At 35.5% G+C, this 18,399-nt stretch overlaps 1 protein-coding gene across 3 annotated transcripts in view; it reads left to right on the plus strand.

Annotated features, from left to right (window-relative positions):
* Positions 1-337: 337 nt before the first annotated feature.
* Positions 338-18,399, plus strand: part of ZNF638 (zinc finger protein 638) — a 58,461-nt gene continuing 40,399 nt past the window's right edge. For 2 of the 3 annotated variants that reach the window (XM_087823629.1, XM_087823628.1), the window contains exons 1-7: positions 468-1,861; positions 6,228-6,289; positions 11,516-11,554; positions 12,893-13,185; positions 14,790-15,067; positions 16,156-16,302; positions 17,222-17,344. In XM_087823629.1, coding sequence (XP_087679755.1) covers positions 548-1,861; positions 6,228-6,289; positions 11,516-11,554; positions 12,893-13,185; positions 14,790-15,067; positions 16,156-16,302; positions 17,222-17,344 — 2,256 coding nt within the window. In that variant the 5' untranslated portion in view covers positions 468-547. Of the gene's footprint in view, positions 1,862-6,227; positions 6,290-11,515; positions 11,555-12,892; positions 13,186-14,789; positions 15,068-16,155; positions 16,303-17,221; positions 17,345-18,399 lie in introns of all 3 variants that reach the window. The other variant, XM_016202606.2, reaches the window with a different exon arrangement.

Below are 18,399 nucleotides of genomic sequence, written 5' to 3' on the forward strand. Positions count from 1 at the left end.
CCCCCCCCAGTATTAAAGCATGAAATAATCCCCAGTTACTCAAGATTATTTAGGAGTTGTAATTATTGCTCAGCACCTAGGACAGCGCCCAGTGCAGCACTCAGTGCAACACAGTATACACGAACCTCTGGCTTGAGGTTTGGGGTTTGTGTTCTGGATTTGGGAACGAAAAGAAGAGAAAGTTTTGGGGAAAGTTTAAAATCCTCGTAAGCACTTAATCTAAAAGTGTATGAAATGCAGAATCCTTTCATGGCTTTGTTTCAGAATGTTTTACACTGGCTGTAGAACCCACTTCATGAAGTAGTTTGAGTTAAAATGATCTAATATTTGTGTTTTAACTTTCAGCTTTGTGTTATTCTTGGAAAATTTCGCACCACTTGTGAATTCCTTGAACCTGGGCATTGCAAACCCACTTCTGTTGGGCCCATCTCCTTTGCACTTTGCTCAGATTAAGACTCAGTTGGCGCTTCAGCAGCTGAATGCCGTTGCCTCACATAGTTCAACACCACCTTATACTTTATTAAATCAGGCTTTCTTGAAAATAGCCATGTCGAGACCCAGGTTTAATCCTCGAGGAAACTTTCCACTTCCGAGGCCACGAGCACCTAACCCTCCTGGGATGAGGCCTCCAGGACCATTTATGAGGCCTGGATCTATGGGTCTTCCAAGATTTTACCCAGCAGGGAGAGCCCGTGGAATTCCACCCAGATTTGCTGGCCATGAAGCTTATCAGAACATGGGACCACAGAGAATGAATGTTCAGGTAACTCAACACCGAACTGATCCAAGATTGACCAAAGAAAAACTGGATTTTCACGAAGCACAGCAAAAGAAGGGGAAGCCTCATGGTAGCCGGTGGGATGATGAGTCTCAGATACCTGCATCAGTGGGAGTGAAACAGAGTTCTGTAACACAGGTTACAGAGCAGAGTCCTAAAGTGCAGAGCCGCTATACAAAAGAGAGTGCCTCAAGTATCTTAGCAAGTTTTGGATTATCTAATGAAGATTTAGAAGAACTCAGTCGCTATCCTGATGAACAGCTAACTCCTGAAAATATGCCATTAATTTTGAGGGATATAAGAATGCGAAAAATGGGGCGCCGGTTACCTAATTTACCTTCTCAGAGCAGAAATAAAGAAACACTCGGTAGTGAGGCAGTTTCAAGTAATGTAATTGATTATGGGCATGCAAGCAAATATGGATATACAGAAGATCCACTTGAAGTACGTATTTATGATCCTGAAATTCCAACTGATGAGGTCAAGAATGAATTTCGGTCACAGCAGAGCATTTCTGCATCTGTTCCTGCACCAAATGTGATATGTAATTCTATGTTTCCTGTTGAAGATATGTTTCGACAGATGGACTTCCCCAGTGAGTCCTCCAATAATCAGTCCTTTTTCTCAGTTGAGAGTGGAACTAAGATGTCAGGCTTACACATTTCAGGAAGACAGTCAGTCCTTGAACCTGTAAAATGTATCAGCCAGTCCATTAGCCAAACAGCTAACCAGACAATGAGTCGGTCTCTGATTCCTCCATCTATGAACCAGCAACCTTTTTCATCGGAATTAATTTCAGCTGTAAGCCAACAAGAGCGGATTCCACGTGAGCCTGTGATTAACTCATCTAATGTACACAGATCAGGAGGAAGTAAAAAGAATTACCAGTCTGAGGCTGACATTCCCATTCAGTCTCCCTTTGGGATTGTGAAAGCATCCTGGTTACCAAAGTTTTCACATACTGATGCCCAGAAGATGAAGAGACTTCCAACTCCTTCTATGATGAATGATTATTATGCAGCATCTCCAAGAATATTTCCACATTTGTGTTCTCTGTGTAACGTAGAATGTAATCATTTGAAGGTGAGTGTTTTTAAACATCACTGTATAATGATACTCAGCGCCCAAGTTTCCGCTAAATTCTCATGTATGCTGGTGTTAACTGGGCATTAAGGAAATGGCAGAAGTTAATTTTGGTTGCAACATGAACACTTAGTTGTAATCTGAGTAGTCTTGGCCTGAGTACTGAGTTGAGTGTTAGGCTCTCTGTATTCCTGTGATTGGGCACACCACATGGTTCTTCCATTTATTTTGAACTTTTGCTTAGTTATCCCAGAAATTTGTGCAGCATAAAATTTATATAACATAAACTGTATACTTATAAGACAGTGTCACATGAGTCATTTTAAACAAGAGAATCTGTTAGTATAAAAAGAAAAAGTTGGAATAAAACATTTGTACTATACACTTTGAAGAGTCAGTATATTGTAGCCTTGCATGTATCTACGTGTCTTGGGCTAAAGACAGTTCATGCCAATTTAATTCTTTTCTGACTTTATCTGGACTAGGATTATTAGTGTTTCATGAGAAGTAGCTTCCTAAAATAACTTAATGACAGCAAAATTGAGTCAATGAGTTATTTGGGTACCAGTTGTGGGTTCAGCAAATAGAGTGTAAAATGATGTAAAGAAGCCTTAACTATCTTCATGATTAATAGTTAGAAGGAAGTGTTTTATAGAGGTGCTGAGGAGTAATGTAAAATATACTATTAGTAATCACTGGTGGATTTGAGTAGGAATTTCTAAGTATGTGTTATTTACTTACGTATGTTTGGAAACCACTGTTCCATTTACTGATGTGATTTGTAGGTTTATATCATAAATGGTCAAGAAGAGATGTACTTCCCATGGGAACAAGCATTAATTCAAGGCCATAGCATTGATTGTGTACTTTGAGTAGGCTTAAAAATGTGTAGGTATTAATTCTCTTGTTTTTTCTCCTTCCACTGCTCCCCTTTTATTGTCTTTCTGTTACTCATCAGGTTTCAGCCAACAAGAATCTGATACCTAGAGCTGATGCTTTTGTCTTAAGGTTAACTCCAGCAAAGGAAAGCGGCATCCTACCTTTAGCCAGATTTGTTGAGTTCTAATAAATAATAGTTGCCTTACCCTGTCAAAGGGGATAGCAAACTTGATAAATCTCAGAATGATTTATAGCACTTAGTTATAATCTGTAAGTAGCCCCTGGCCTAAGTACGGAATTGAATGTTAGGCTTTCTGTATTCCATTTATTTTGAACTTTCAGTTAGTCATGATGAATCCAAGAAAAATACCTTAAAATAAAGAACTTAAAAGTTTTCATTTTTATGCCATAGAATAGAAAAGGTATACATTTATTCAGTTGGTATTTATTGATTACTAGTTTTATATATGACTATATTAGGTGTTGGGGCAGAGGTGAAGAACTATATAAAATTTAGATGTTTATAAACAGATTATTGAGTTTCACTGTCTCCTAATTACATACCTGAGGAGTTTAAAAAAAAAAAAAAGAGGACAACAAATGGTTTGGTGATTGTATTTAACTTGTTTGGGTATGCTTAGGGGAGATACTTTATATTTTTATCATGATTTCGGCTTATATCAGTACAGGGCAGCATTATCAATTTCCAACACCTATTCTATATTTAGCAGTATGTAACTAAAAAGTATGAATATACTTTGACATCAAGAAATGTGTCTAGTTAAATAAGACTAGTTAGTCTAGTTAAATAAAACTAATTGAGTGATGGTGACTAACTGCACTAAGTCTTTCTGGACTTGAATGATCTGAGAGGGAAGACTTTATGGAATAGGTTGAAGATGGGTCTTGAATGATGAATAAGCTGCAGTATACATGGGGAAGGAGGAATTACATTTCCGATGTGAGCAACAAATATAAGTACAAAGGGACTTGAAAAGCTAGCCTAAGAAGTTTAGACTTGAGGTGAGAGGCATTAGGAAGCTAATTAAGGTTCTAGATATGTGACGTAATGTGTGAAAATTATATTTTAGGGAGATAAATCTATTTGACATGTGCAGGGTGAATAGGAATGTGAGAAGAGATAGAGCAAGGCACTAATTCGAGGCTTCCCTGGTGAAAGGCTGGGTTAATTTATTCAATAAAAGTAAAATTTAGAGGAAAGGAAATCATTTAGTGATCATTAGAGCTCACTGAGATTGCCATTTAAAACAAATACTTTTAACAGTCAAAACAGCACAATAGGGCTAGCCAGTGAATGCTTCACTACTAGGTGACTAAATGATAGGGATTTATGAACATGGACTTATATGATACAAACTATCTCTCTTGTTTCTGTGATATATTTTGTTGCCTTGTAAGTGTGCATATATATGATGTTATAAATATGTGGCAAATAAATGTAAATTACCAATTGTAAATTTTTTCTTGCTAAGTAACATCTGGCAATATGATCCCCACCTCTGGAGTCTTTAAAAATGTAGCCTGAAAAAGGAAACTATATAATGTGAAATGTATTTTTATTTCAAAATTGGGATTTAGTTGTTGGAGGAGGAGCTGTCCTGAGTTTAGAAGGTATGATATTTTTTACTACCCTTGGTTCAGACGTCTGTGCTTGATTTTAAAGCTGTCTTTTTGACTGAAATAATTCAGCTCAGAAAGTACTGACTGACAAAAGATTTTTGGGGTAGTTGGAGGATAGTGAGTGAACTCTGATTCGGGTAGGTATTTTCACAGTTTGATTCTGGGCCCTCTCAACTCTTTAGTCCTTGCAGCATCTCCTGTTTAGGTAATGATCATTCTTTGGAAAGGCAGTACTGCTTTGGGACCTTCTTTTAATCTTCATATTGTTACTAGACAGTGTCGAAACTGGGGTGGCATAGCTATATCTACTGAACTTAAAACAAGTGATGTCAGTGAGTAAGTGGACCTATTAAAAGACAGGAGAGAGTGGGGCGTGTGTGTGTGTGTGCGCGAGTGTGTAACTGGAGAGAATATGCCTTAAATAGGGCAGCTGTCAGCGTCAGCTGATAGTTGCTATATAGAATACATGCCTAGTATTATGTCGTTATATTTTTTTAAGAAAAGCTGGAAATCTGGATTTGGGGGTAAAATCTCTGATGAATATTGGCATCTCTTTTAAATGTTGGCAACTTACTCAAACAAAACACATTTTAGTCCAAATAAATCATGCCCAATCCACTACCTGCCATTGTGTATGTTTCATGTAAACAGTGTCCAGTTACTGTCAAAGAAATGGTTTCAGCAGTACTAAAGACTCAGTAATTGCCAATCTCTACTAGCTTTCTATTTGTATCGCTGAGCAGGATGTGCAAACATTTATTATTTTTGTAGTCTACAATCTGTTCCATGGCTTAATGAAATAGTTCAGGGTTTGTCATAACCTGTTGTTGAGTATTGCAGGTAGCATTCATTTATTTTCAGATAGTTCTTGACAAGGCAGATTCCATAATTAGTGTCAAAAGGGTTTTAACTAGAAATTTCTAGTTCGTCTTTAGCAATGACAAAATAAAGTGTTTTTGAAATGGAAATGAGTAGCATTTTTCTCAAGAAAAGTTTTCAAATACAGAATTGTTTAGTAAGTTTTCTGCCTATCCAAATGCTGGAAAAACAGTAAAACACTGAATAATATATATGTTGCTCTTAACTAATTGTTTCACTTGGAAGACTGTATCTTTGAAAACTGTAATTTTTTTTTTTTTTATCAGATGTATCTTCCAGGAGTTATTTATGGGTATAGAATGTAATTTTAGGGCAGATTTGTAAAGGAAGTAATGTATGGGAAAGCATTTTGTTCATTGTAAAGCTTTATATGTAAGGGATATCGTGTCTTTGAAATGGTGTTACTTTCCTTTAAATCTTAAAAATAAATTAGATTTGATCATCAGCTTTTCATGTTTTTACTAATCTTACCCTTTGCTAATATAGTTTGGAATGGTACTGGCCTATGAGGTAGGATTTTTTTATTGTTAATGTTATTAGCTTGAAGTTTAGAGGTAAAAGTAAGTAAAACTGTGTTTTAAAGATGCCATTTCAAATACCATTTTATTGAGTTTTTTGTGTTCTCTGGTGTGTTGTTTTTATATCTGAGATGAGTTATTTATGATCCATGCTTTTATTTTTCCCCGTTTAGAGATATATTTGATTTCAAAATGAGTATACATGGGTATGATTTTTTTAAATGCTTAAATGTTTTAAAATGGCATCAATGAGATATGGTATTAAGTGACTTTGTTTGGAGGCCTTTATTTTTGGTTGTAAAAGATTTTATTGAATAGCCAAATGCTGTCTGTAACTAGATTTGCTTAATTTGGGAGGGAAAAGTATGCTGTGTCAACTTAAAAAGCCTAAATTCATAATTCAACATGAGAAATATGCTAATTTCAGCACTTTTCTCCTTTTACAATAGGATTGGATTCAGCATCAAAATACGTCTACTCATATTGAGAGCTGCCGACAGTTACGTCAACAGTAAGAACAACTTTTTTTCTTTGTTATAGGTAGCAAATTTATAAAATAGCTAATGCTCAGGTATAACTGTTTTAATACTTTTAGTATGGTACTTTAGAGAAAAATATTTTTGAAAGCTATTGTCTATTTGAAGTATTCATTTTATAGACGTTAAATTATGATCATTTCTTCTGACTTCTTAATTTAATATTAAGTAGATTTTTTTAATATCATTGGTTCATACCTTCCTGGCTTGTGTTCCTTGGGATGGTTTATCTATTTTAGAGTAGATAGCCTTCCTTTCTCCTGTCTCGCCCCGCCCAAAAAAACCACACCCCACGATAAATAACTAAAAACCACTCAACCCAAACACCAGTATTTAATTTCAGGTCTAAAGCTTTCTTCTGGCTTAGAACCTATTTTCAGAATAAACCTTAAGTAGGAGATGAACAGGCTAGGTTTGTTGGTTCCTCAAATCGATTATTTAAATCCTCTGACCTTTTCCAGTGCAGGTGAAAAGTGTGGTTTTGACAGTGTTCTCTTATGTCCCTTGGAGTAACACAAAATTAAATTGTTTTTCCCTAGCATCATTAAACATTTTGATACAGTTGAATGTCAAGTTCCTCGTCACTAGACTTACAGTAATATGTTTTGGTCAAATGGACCTGTGGCAGCTGTTTGTTTTGTTGTTGTTGTTCTTTATGAAATCATCACCAGATTTTTTTGAGATTATTTAGGACTCTAGTTGTAAGTGATGAACCTAACTCAAAGTAGTTTTCAAAGCAAGAGAACTTATTAGTTCACTTAACTGGGAAGCTTAAAGAGTGGTTCTAGTTTCAAAACAGCTGAATTGGCTGCTCAACAAAAATTGAAGTGTGAGAAATATTTTGGTTTCCTGGCAGTTTTCTTTTGCTTTGGCCTCCTGGGATCTCAGGCACACTTTTCTTCACAGAGCAAAATGACTCCCATAGTTCTGGACTTAAGTGACTTGCATAGCTAGTAATTTCAAGAGTTAAAAAAAAAAAAAGTAAACACCTCTTTCCTCATGAATGTTGCAGAAGTCTTTGGTTTGACTCCTTTGGTCTACTTTGGGTTAGTCGTCCATCTCTAAACCAATTATAATGATTATGGGAACAGGGTATTCTACGTCAGTTGTTGCCATGTGCCTACTCCTGGCATTGTGTGTGACATAAACCCTACCTGAATCATAAAGACTAAGAATGAAGATTGGAGTTGCTTCCTTATATAGATGCTGTGCAGAGAAACGTAGGTTATCATATAGAGATAATTGTTACCTGAATTGGATAGGCCTGACCACCACTGTAAATGGAAAATCTCTAAGCCATAAGTTTTCCCACAGATACCCAATGGGGTGTCTAATTTTTATGAAGGTGAGAGACTTAGGTGGGAATGAGTTATTTACTAAGGGGTTTAGGTAGGAATGAGTTACTTGCTATAGGTAGGCATTAATGTTAGTAAGAGGATTCTAGCTACATGCACTGACTTTAATTTACTAGAGCAAATGGCACAGATGCCTGTTAAAGCCTTTTCTGTAGATTGGCCTATTTTTTCCATGCACATATTTTAAAGCATGGGCTCTCCATGCTTGCCACTTTAATAGTCTATCCTACATTTTTACCTTTTTTCAAGTTGTATTTTCTTTTTTCTCCCCCCTTTTTGTCCCCCCCCCCCAAGTTGTATTTTCTTGAATAATTCCTTCATGGCTTTCTCTCCACTACAAAAACAATTAACAGATAAATTAAATTTGATTAGGTGCTTGGAATTCTTCCATGGCCAAATACTATATGCTACTCTATTCTTTGTTGTTTTTTTCTTAAGCTTCGTTGTGTTCCATTATGTTTTATATACCTTAATCTATTTAGTCATTCCTTTACTAATGTATTTTTGTGTTCTTACTCCTTTTGTTTTCATTTTCTGTCTTTGTTGGGTCTTTCTATACACAAGAGTGGTTGGTTAACTTGAGAAAAGATACAGTGCATCATAGTTTTAATATTAAAAATAAATAATAATATCTATTTTCTTATTGTGTGCTGGGCATTATTCTAAGTGCTTTACATAATTTATTTACTCTTCAAAGCAATTCTGTGAGATTGATTTATAATGATTATTTGTGATTTTACCAGTGAGAAAACTGAGGCACAGTGAGGTAAATTTCATACTATCACACAACAAATAATTGGCACAACTAGTCTGTCTAGCTCATGGATCTTTGCTCCTTTTTCCCCCCTCAACAAGTCAGTAAATATATATTCTTTATCTTTATTCACCAATTATTAACATTTGCCACATCTGTTTTATATCATTATATATACATTTTTTGAACTATCTGAAAATAAATTGCAAATATTGTGACAATTCACTGCTCAATTCAACATCTGCCTTCTACTGTTTCCCAAATGCCTTTTATAACTATTCATACCTATTCTCCACCCACCCCCATTAACACGCCCAATTCAGGATTCAAAGCAAGATTCGTGCATTCAGTCTCTTAGTCTAGAACAGTCCACCCTGTGGCCTTTATTTTTGAGGAGGATATTTTCATGATTTTGACTTCTTTTGAAACATCAAAGAAAATTGTTTTGTAGAATTTACCACATTCTGTACTTTTCTCAGGTGGTTTCCTTATCGTTAAACTCAGGTTGAACATTTTGGTCACATTTTTAATGTGTATGCTTATTACATCCTGTTGGGACACAGATAATGTCAATAGCGTAAGTCCTTGTTCTTAGCCATTATATTGTACAGCATATGTAAGGAGTATTATACTTCTGAAACACATTTTTAAACTAGATAGGCAATATATAGATAGTCCAAACTCTACTTGCAGAATAATATATATGTTTTATCTTTCTGCTCTGGGCAGCAGAGGTAAGAACATGCATTATAGCAGTCAGCCTAGTGAAGAACTAAACACTATTACCAACTTTTGAGTAATAGGCCTCAAGCTCTCATGAAACCATAAACTGGAAAGCTCTAGAAATTCAATAACTTGCATGTGTTGACAACCAGGAAAGTTAAGGCTTACTCAAATTAAGTAACTGATTTTCAGATACACAGCCATTAAATGGGAGCCACGTACACTTAGATCCAACTTTGTTTGTTTCCAAAGGTGTTAATTAAAATACTGTACCACAAAATTAGAAGTTGATCTTAGATGGTACAGAGTAAGGAAAGTTTTAAAAAGTGTAGGAGTAGATGAAACGTTAGTATGCATGTTTTGACAGTTGTTGATGCTAGGTGATGGACACATTGAATTAAAGTTAACTTTTAAAAAAAAAAAAAAATCTTTATTGATTTCAGAGAGAGGAAAGGAGAGGGAGAGAGAGATAGAAACATCAATGATGAGAGAGTCATTGACCGACTGCCTCCTGCACACCCCCGACTGGGGATCGAGGCCACAAACCCTGGCATGTGCCCTGACCAGGAATCGAACCCCGATCGCCTGGATCCTATGTCAACACTCAACCGTTGAGCCACGCCCAGCCGGGCTAAAGTTAGCTTTTTTTGTCTTCATAGTTTGTCACCTCAAAGCAAGAAGAAGGGAGCAAAAGCTTTCTCAGAAGTCTGCTTTGTACCTATGTCTCATTGGTTAGAATCTATCACTGCCTATCTTGTAAGGAGGCTGGGAAAGCAAATATTTAGCTTTGTTAATTAGCCTTTGTATTAGAGGCAGGCAAGGTAAAAAGTTGAGAATTGCTGTCAAGTTAACCTGCTAACAATGTCTGAGACAAATAGCAATAAATAAAAACTACTTTAGCCAGGCCAGTGTGGTAGGTTCAAGCCCTGATGGGGGCCATGCAGGAGGCTGCCGATCGAAATTTTTCTCCCTCTCTCTTTCTCTAAAATTAATAAAAATGTATTTTAAACAACAAAAACGCCTACTTTACGTTTACTAAGGTTTTGACCTAGCTATTTTCCTGCCAGGTGACTGCTGAAAGAGTTTACTGCTTCCATTTCCTTACCTGGCTCTCTTCTTGGTTACTGTGAAATGATATTGTTGAATACTAGTGGTTTCTAATTCTTTTATTTAATCACCATTTCCAGTGAACCTTTAGAATCCACATTCTCTAGAAAAGTTAAGGATGAAGATGTCTTTTTATTAGGTTTCTACGATGTTACTGTTCCTCCTACTTTTCCTTTCTGTGAATACCCCTTAATATCTTTCATTGGTTTATCTTTGTCTGTTGTACTCTTAAGTGTTGGTGTGCAGAAGATTCTGTCCTCAACCCTCTTTTTTCTTACAAATTCTTATTCTGTGTTAGTCTCTCACTCTTAGTACTATAGTGTGGCTTCTATGTGTCTGATTTCTAAATATCTCAACCCTCATCTTCCCTCCTAATTCCAGATATTTATTTCTGATTCTGAAAACATTTCTATTATTTTCTTCACTTTAGAAATGTATTTGTTCCCCATTGCCTTTTATTTATGTGCACCCTCTTTATCTGTTTTCAAGGACCTTCAGTTTGTCTCTGAGATACCTTTCCAGGTTTTTCCCCCTCATAGTTCATTTTCATCATTTACATACTTCAGCCAGATTGGTTTCTGTTGATATATGTTTTTAAGGGTTACCTAAAAAGCAACCTTTTCTGTGAATTCTTTTCTGATTCCGTCTGCTAGGTGTATCTCTGTGAGGACCACTTGGTACAATGTAAGGGGCACCATTCATGTTATATTTTGTAGAATAGTGTCCCCTGGAGTTCTGCGAAGTAGGTGAAGTGTCTTCCCTCTTTTAACCCCTACCCGAGCTTATATCTTGTACCTCTTTTATGTGTACTTCATGTTCTACTTAAAAAAATTTTAAAGTCTTTACCCTTTATGGGGAATCCATTTCTTTTCTCTGAATTGCCTACTAGCATAATACTTTATTGAATTAGAACAGCAATTTTCTGACAAAATAAGTATAATTTTGATTCATTCACGCCAGATAGCTATTGTTGTCTTGGCTCTTGTCTTTTTTTAATTTTGACACTCTAAGGGAAATGCGATTAGTGCCCCTGACTAAATAGTCAGGTATTGCATGTTTTAAAATTTTTTATAGTGCACTGGTTGAAAATCTCTGAATTAGACACTAAAAATATTTCATTCCCAAGAAAATTTTCATACTTTAATATACCGATTAATTACTATGTAAATATAGGTTTTGAACAGAAAGATATATTGCAGGGAATGATCAGTTGAGCCTTATAGTCTTATTTGATTGTTAATTAATATTTATTCTCAAAATAGGTACCCTGATTGGAATCCTGAGATCCTCCCATCAAGAAGGTAATTATTATTTTTTAAAATATATTTTACTTTATTTTTCCCATCATCATTTATCCCCTCTATGTTTCTTCCACCTCCACCCTTGTCCCCCCCCCAGTTACCATGGAAGATACATTTTTAAATAGGGATATTATTGAAATTTTAAAAGTAAAATTTTATTTTTATGCCCAGCTGGGCATGGCTCATTGGTTAAGCGTCGACCTAGGATCCAGGCGATCAGGGTTCGATTCCCGGTCAGGGCACATGCCCAGGTTGTGGGCTGCAGCCGATCAATGACTCTCTCATCATTGATGTTTCTGTCTCTCTCTCTCTCCCTCTCCTTTCCTCTCTCTGAAATCAATAAAGATATATTTAAAATAAATAAATAAATAATAAATAAATAAATAAATAAAAGTAAAATTTTATTTTTAGAAGTAAGCAAGTACTTTTTTAAAAAAAGGTATTGTTTTTAATTGAGTCCTCTTTTAATTACCCCAGCTTAAATGTTATAGTTCTCCTCTTCTACTTTTTAGTCTTTTTCTCAAAATACTTTATGCTTTTACTATTATTTTATATTTGTGGATTCTTGGATTATAAATGCCTTGCCCTGGCTGGTGTGGCTCAGTGGTTAGAGCATCAGCCTGCAGACTGAAGGGTCCTGGGTTCTATTCCTGGTCAAGGGCACATACCTGGGTTGCAGGTTTGATCCCCGCCCCAGTTGGGGTGTGTGCGGAAGGCAACCAATTGATGTGCCTCTCTCTTTCTCTCCCCATCCATCCCTCTCTTCCATTCTTCCATTTTCTCTAAAAATCATTGGAAAAAATTATCCTCTGGTGAGGATTAACCAAATAAATACCTTGAAGGATGGGAATGGTTTTATTAAGCTTTGTATTCCCTAGGGGGGTTCCCTATTCAGTGTGCATGTATACAGCAGGCAAAGAATATTTGTAGATGGCATAATCTTTTAGGAAAAAATGTTGAAAAGCATTTCTTAATATAAATTATTCCTAAATTCTTTTTTTTTTTGTCCTAAATTTTTTATATAACTGAATACTTTCAAAACATATTTGGATATAAATGTGGTACAGGAAAAGCCCAAGAAATTGATGATGATATTCTTCTGTAAATTAGCAAAACAGAGGAGTTCAAGCCATTAGAAGCTGATCATCTGTTCTGATTATTTATTTATCTCAAGGCTAAATTATATCATAACAAACAAGTTTTTTGTTTTTAATAAATACACAGTATCAGAATTTGGTATGATTAATAATCTCTTTTTAAGAAGGTACTTCTGTCATTTAAATAGCTTAAATTTACATTAAATTGCTGAATTTTGTGTGTCTTTTTTGTACTTTGTAGAAATGAAGGCAATAGAAAAGAAAATGAAACTCCAAGAAGGCGTTCTCATTCCCTCAGTCCTAGACATTCTAGGAGATCAAGCTCAAGTCACAGATTCCGTCGATCCCGAAGCCCAACACGCTATATGTATAGACCAAGAAGTCGAAGTCCAAGAATTTGCCATCGTTTCATTTCTAGATATAGATCCAGGTCCCGTTCACCATATCGAATGAGAAATCCATTTAGAGGTAGTCCAAAAAGCTATCGATCAGTTAGCCCTGAAAGGATATCAAGGAGATCAGTGAGATCATCAGGTACAGTTATGATCATGAATAAGTCTACCTATTTTGACTAAATTTTTTAAGTTTTTTCTGTTTGTTTGAATTTTTATATATATATTTGTGTGTGTGTGTGTGTATGTGTTATCCTCACCTGAGTATATATTTTTTCCATTGCTTTTCAGAGAGAGTGCAAGTGGGGGAGAGAAAGAAACATTGATGTGAAAGAGACACATCGATTGGTTGCTTCCCGCACTTACCCTGCCTGGGTCTGGGGATTGAGCCTGCAACCAGGGTATATGCACTTGGCCGGAATTGAACCCAGGACCCTTCAGTTCTCCAGCTGATGCTCTAACCACTGAGAAAACAAGCTAGGGCTATATTTGTATACTTTTTTAAAAAAAATATATCTTTATTGATTTCAGAGAGAGGAATGGAGAGGGAGAGAGAGAGATAGAAACATCAATGATGAGAGAGTCATTGATTGAACTCGCAACCCTGGCATGTGCCCTGACTGGGAGTCGAACCCCGATCGCCCGGATCCCAGGTCGACGCTCAGCTGCTGAGCCACGCCCGGCCGGGCTATATTTGTATACTTTTAATAAGTTTGAAATGGTGACTTACATATTACTATCAAGATTTAACAAAAGTTGACATTTGAGCTATTTTCCTCAGCTCTAAACTTTTTAAGAAATGAACTATTCTATTTTATTAAATTTTAGAATTGCTGTATGAAATCTGACTCACATCTCAACCTAGTTTATTCTTCTTCCCTTTATTAACTATTAGAACAAGTGTGCAAGAGTGTATATATCTACCCAACATCAGTTTTAAATACCAAGGATATACAAACATCTCAGTTTGCTTAATACTTGATTATAAACTTCTATGAATTAATTTTAAAGCTTTTAAAAATTATTCATGTTTTCAACCTGGTGTTAATTGGTTTAGTGATCTTTCCAGAAATAGCTCTTATATATATTACATATATATATTCTTGGAGATCTTTTCAGAGGTCTGTGAGGTCTTCCCTTTTTCAACTAACTGCATGTCTATGTGAAGCTAAGATCTTCTTTTTATATTTCAACCAGAATAATGTATCCAGCAGAATGCATGCAAAAATAGATAGGAGAATATAGGCATCTTCTCTTAAGCCCAACATTAAAGTGTTTGGGAAAATGTTCAGTGCTGCTACTCATCTAATTTTTTTTGTTTTGGGAATTCAAGTGTTTCATAAAAATATGTTATTTATGTTAACACGAGTTTATTAAATGAATAATAAAATGTTTTTAAAATATGATTTTAATTTATTTTATGGTAAATACTGATAAATTCAACACAAAAACTTTTTGGGGTCCTCGTGTTTCAGAGTGTAGAGGGACACAGAAACCAAAAATTTGAGGACCCCCTGGTGTAAGAGAAGCTCACTGAATAGAGGAAGTTCATGTAAAAGCCTTCTAAGTGAAGAATTAAAGACTAAGAATTTTTTGTCTGTGTATGCTCCCTGTTTGGCCTGACAGTCACTCTATGTGATAAATATTTAGGCAGTTGAGGGATTATTCTTTTTTTTATAATGTGATGAGATGTTTCTACCTTAAGTTCTTTTCAATTAAAGTAGTATTTATATCCTTTTTCACTAGATAGAAAAAGAGCATTAGAAGATGTAGCACAACGACCTGGGCATGTGCCAGAATTCAATAAACAGAAGCATTTTGAAGCAGTTGATAAAGGACTGTTACCAGCACAAAAGCCTAAAACTGGCAGTGGATCAAAGCCATCAGTTAAATCTATAAGCTCTACAAAGAATGATGCAAATTTAGGAGGATATTCTACTCGTTACAAATCAAAGAATCTTGAAGATGGCACCTTATCAGAATGTAAACAGGTGTCTGATAAAGCTGTTTCTCTCCAGCGTAAGGTCAGTAGTTCTTTAATTTGTTAGTGCAGGTGTGTGCATACATTTGCTATTATGACAAAGAGGAAACAGAGTTGTCTGAATTTTTTTATTTTCATTTTGCCAAAAGTTTGAAATTATGATGTTAAAATCTGTCGGTATGGAATATTTTATTGGTTTTTCTTATGAATATAATAAAAGTGCAATAATTAAAAATCTTATAGTTTACAAATCCTAGAGGTTTGGCATTTGATCTATCACAAGTGAGAACGTTTTGGTGTTTTTGGCTAGCCATATAAGCAGATCATGATGAGTTTTGCTATCTTATTGGGAAAATACATGCAGTCATCATCAACATTAATGTTTTTGTTGTCTCTGTTAGTAAGCTATAACAATGAGTCTTGCCCTGGCTGGCATGGCTCAGTTGGTTGGAGAGTCAACCCATACACCAAAAGACAGCGGGATGGGTTCTATTCCCCACCAGGTACATACCTGGGTTGCAGGTTCGATCTCCAGTCAGGCATTATTAAGATACTAAGATATTAACCAAAGAACTTATATGCATATATGCATAACCCATGGACACAAACAGTAGTTCAGTGAAGGCCTGGGCCTGGGGTGGGGGTGGGAGTGGGGTGGGAGGGGGGTCAATGGGGGAATAAAAGGGGACATCTGTAATACTTGCAACAATAAAGATTTTATAAAAGATTTTAAGACAATATTAAGCTATTGTCAGTTATTAGAACACAAAGCTGTAATTTCAGCTTCATTAGTGATGTGATGAACCATGCAGATTCATACAGTAAAATATTAATAGTTTTGGACCATTCCATTGGTCTTGTTTGTTGTAAAATGCTTCTAAACAGAAAAGAGCATCCGTGATTGGTTACCTATAAACTCATTACTACTGTTGGGTTTGAGTGGTAAAATATAAGACATATTTCTTACTACTTTACTTTAGCATTGACAAAAAATTTCTTTATTGTGCTAAAGTATTTAGAAGAGACTTTAAAGGAATAAGATTAATGGTAGAAGAATTTATATTGGGAATTATTACTGTACTTTGTGCATTAATTTGGCTTATTTTAAGTTTTCTTTTATTCCAAAAATAGCTTCGGAAAGACCAGCCTTTGTATTATGGTTCAGTTCTTCTTATATCTGAATTACCAGAGGATGGCTATACTGAAGAAGATATTAGAAAACTATTTCAACCATTTGGAAAAGTTAATGATGTCCTGATTGTTCCATATAGAAAGGAGGTGAGTCATTCAGTCTTTTCTGAAAATACAAAGTTATTGCTTTAAAAAAAAAACATTAGATTTTGTAGCTACTTTTACTACATATCTAATATACATAAATTTTTAATTGAAAGTTATGTAAATATTTGGATTCAAATGAACAAGTTCCCAGAATACTGCTTAATGTATTTTAGAACAGGGGTTGGTATACTTTTTCTGTAAAGGGCCAGATAATAAATTTTAGGCTTTGCGTGCCATGGGATTGCAGCTACTCAACTCTGCCAGAGTAGTACAAAAGCAGCCATAGATAATATATAGATGCATGAGCATGGCTGTATTTAAAAAAAACTATTTATAAAAATAGGTGACAGGCCCCACCTGGTGGCTTGGTTGGAGGATCATCCCATGCACTACCCCCCAATAAAGGTTGTGATTTCTAGTCAGGGCACATACCTAAGTTGTGGGCTTCATCTCTGGTTGGGACGAGTATGGGAGGCAACCAATTGATGTTTTTCTCACATGAATGTTTCTCTCTCTCTCTCTCTTCCCTCCCCCCCCCCCCCCAATCTCTCTAAGATCAATAAACATATCCTTGGGTGAGGATTAAAAAAAAAAAGTCAGACTTAAGGCAGCTAGACCAGATCCTGCCTTATTGATTGTTCATTGAGCCCTGTCTTCCCATTTCTCATTGTTCCATGAGCCTGTCATGGATCCCTGTTTCCCTCTTCTTATCTTGGTAATGGTATAGAAATTCTATAAGGTTAAAGGTCCATTTCATGTGTGAAAACATCCTAAAGGTCAAACTACACTTTAGCAAAACAAAAAGAGGTAAAATCAGGACTTGAGGTAATTTCATAGTTTTATGTTCCACAAAATAGTATTAAGTTACGCAGAGAATTTCAAGTTAGATTCTTTGTACTAATAATACATTTTATTTTAGGCTTACTTGAAAATGGAATTTAAGGAGGCAGTTACTGCAGTCATGAAGTACATTGAAACAACACCTCTTTTGGTAAAAGGGAAAAATGTGAAAGTATGTGTTCCAGGAAAGAAAAAAGCACAGGTAAACTGGATTTAGACTTGTTTCGTTGTTGATTAGATTAAGGTATTTTTGCTTAAGTGTGGCACATACAGAAAAAATGCGTAAAACAAATGCTTACACAGCATATTTTATGTGTATAGATTTAAATACAATGAAATTAACAACTTTTTAATATGTGCATATACAATCATGTTTTGTTGAACAATTGAGATACGTTATGAGAAGTATGTCATTTGGTGATTCATCATTGTAGGAACATCATGGAGTGACAAACCTAGGTGGTGTAGCCTACTGCACACCTAGGCTATATGGGATAGCCTATTGCTCCTTGGCTACAAACCTGTACAGCATGTTACTGTACTGAATACTACAGGCAGTTATAACACAATGGTAAATATTTGTGTATATAAACATATCTGAATATAGAAAGGTACAGTAAAAATACAGTGTAAAAGATAAAAAATGATATATCCGTATAGGGCACTTACTGTAAATGGAGCTTATAGGACTGGAAGTTGCTCAGGATGAGTCAGTGAGTGAGTGGTGAATGCATGTGAAGGCCTAGGACATTATTGTACACTACTGTAGATTTTATACGTACTGTACACTCAGGCTACACTAAATTTATAAAAAATATATTTTTCTTCAATAATAAATTAACCTTAGCTTATTGTAACATTCTTACTTTATAAACTTTAAAATTTAAAAAAACTTTTTGACTCTTTTGTAATAATACTTAGCTTCTTCTGGAATATCTCCTGAAGGACCTGCCTGAGGCTCTGCTTGAGGAGGTGTCATTCTTTTCAGAAATATGTCCATGATGGTTTACTTGCTTGCTTTTTTCCATCATAGATTTGCTTGTGAGCAGAAAATGTGCTATGAACATTCCTCTCTGTTAATGAAAACCTTTCAGTGTTGGGGTCCATGTTTTCAAACTTTTTAAGGAACTTGTTGAAGTCTGCAAAAGCTTTTACTAAACCATTCACTGTTTTCTTGGGGGTTCTTCTTGTGGGACCACCATTATATATGTGGTTTGATATTAGCCGTTATGTGGTACATGACTATATAGCTTATAC

The sequence above is a fragment of the Miniopterus natalensis genome, chromosome 13 (genome assembly GCF_054644295.1).
Source record: "Miniopterus natalensis isolate mMinNat1 chromosome 13, mMinNat1.hap1, whole genome shotgun sequence".
NCBI lineage: Eukaryota > Metazoa > Chordata > Mammalia > Chiroptera > Miniopteridae > Miniopterus > Miniopterus natalensis.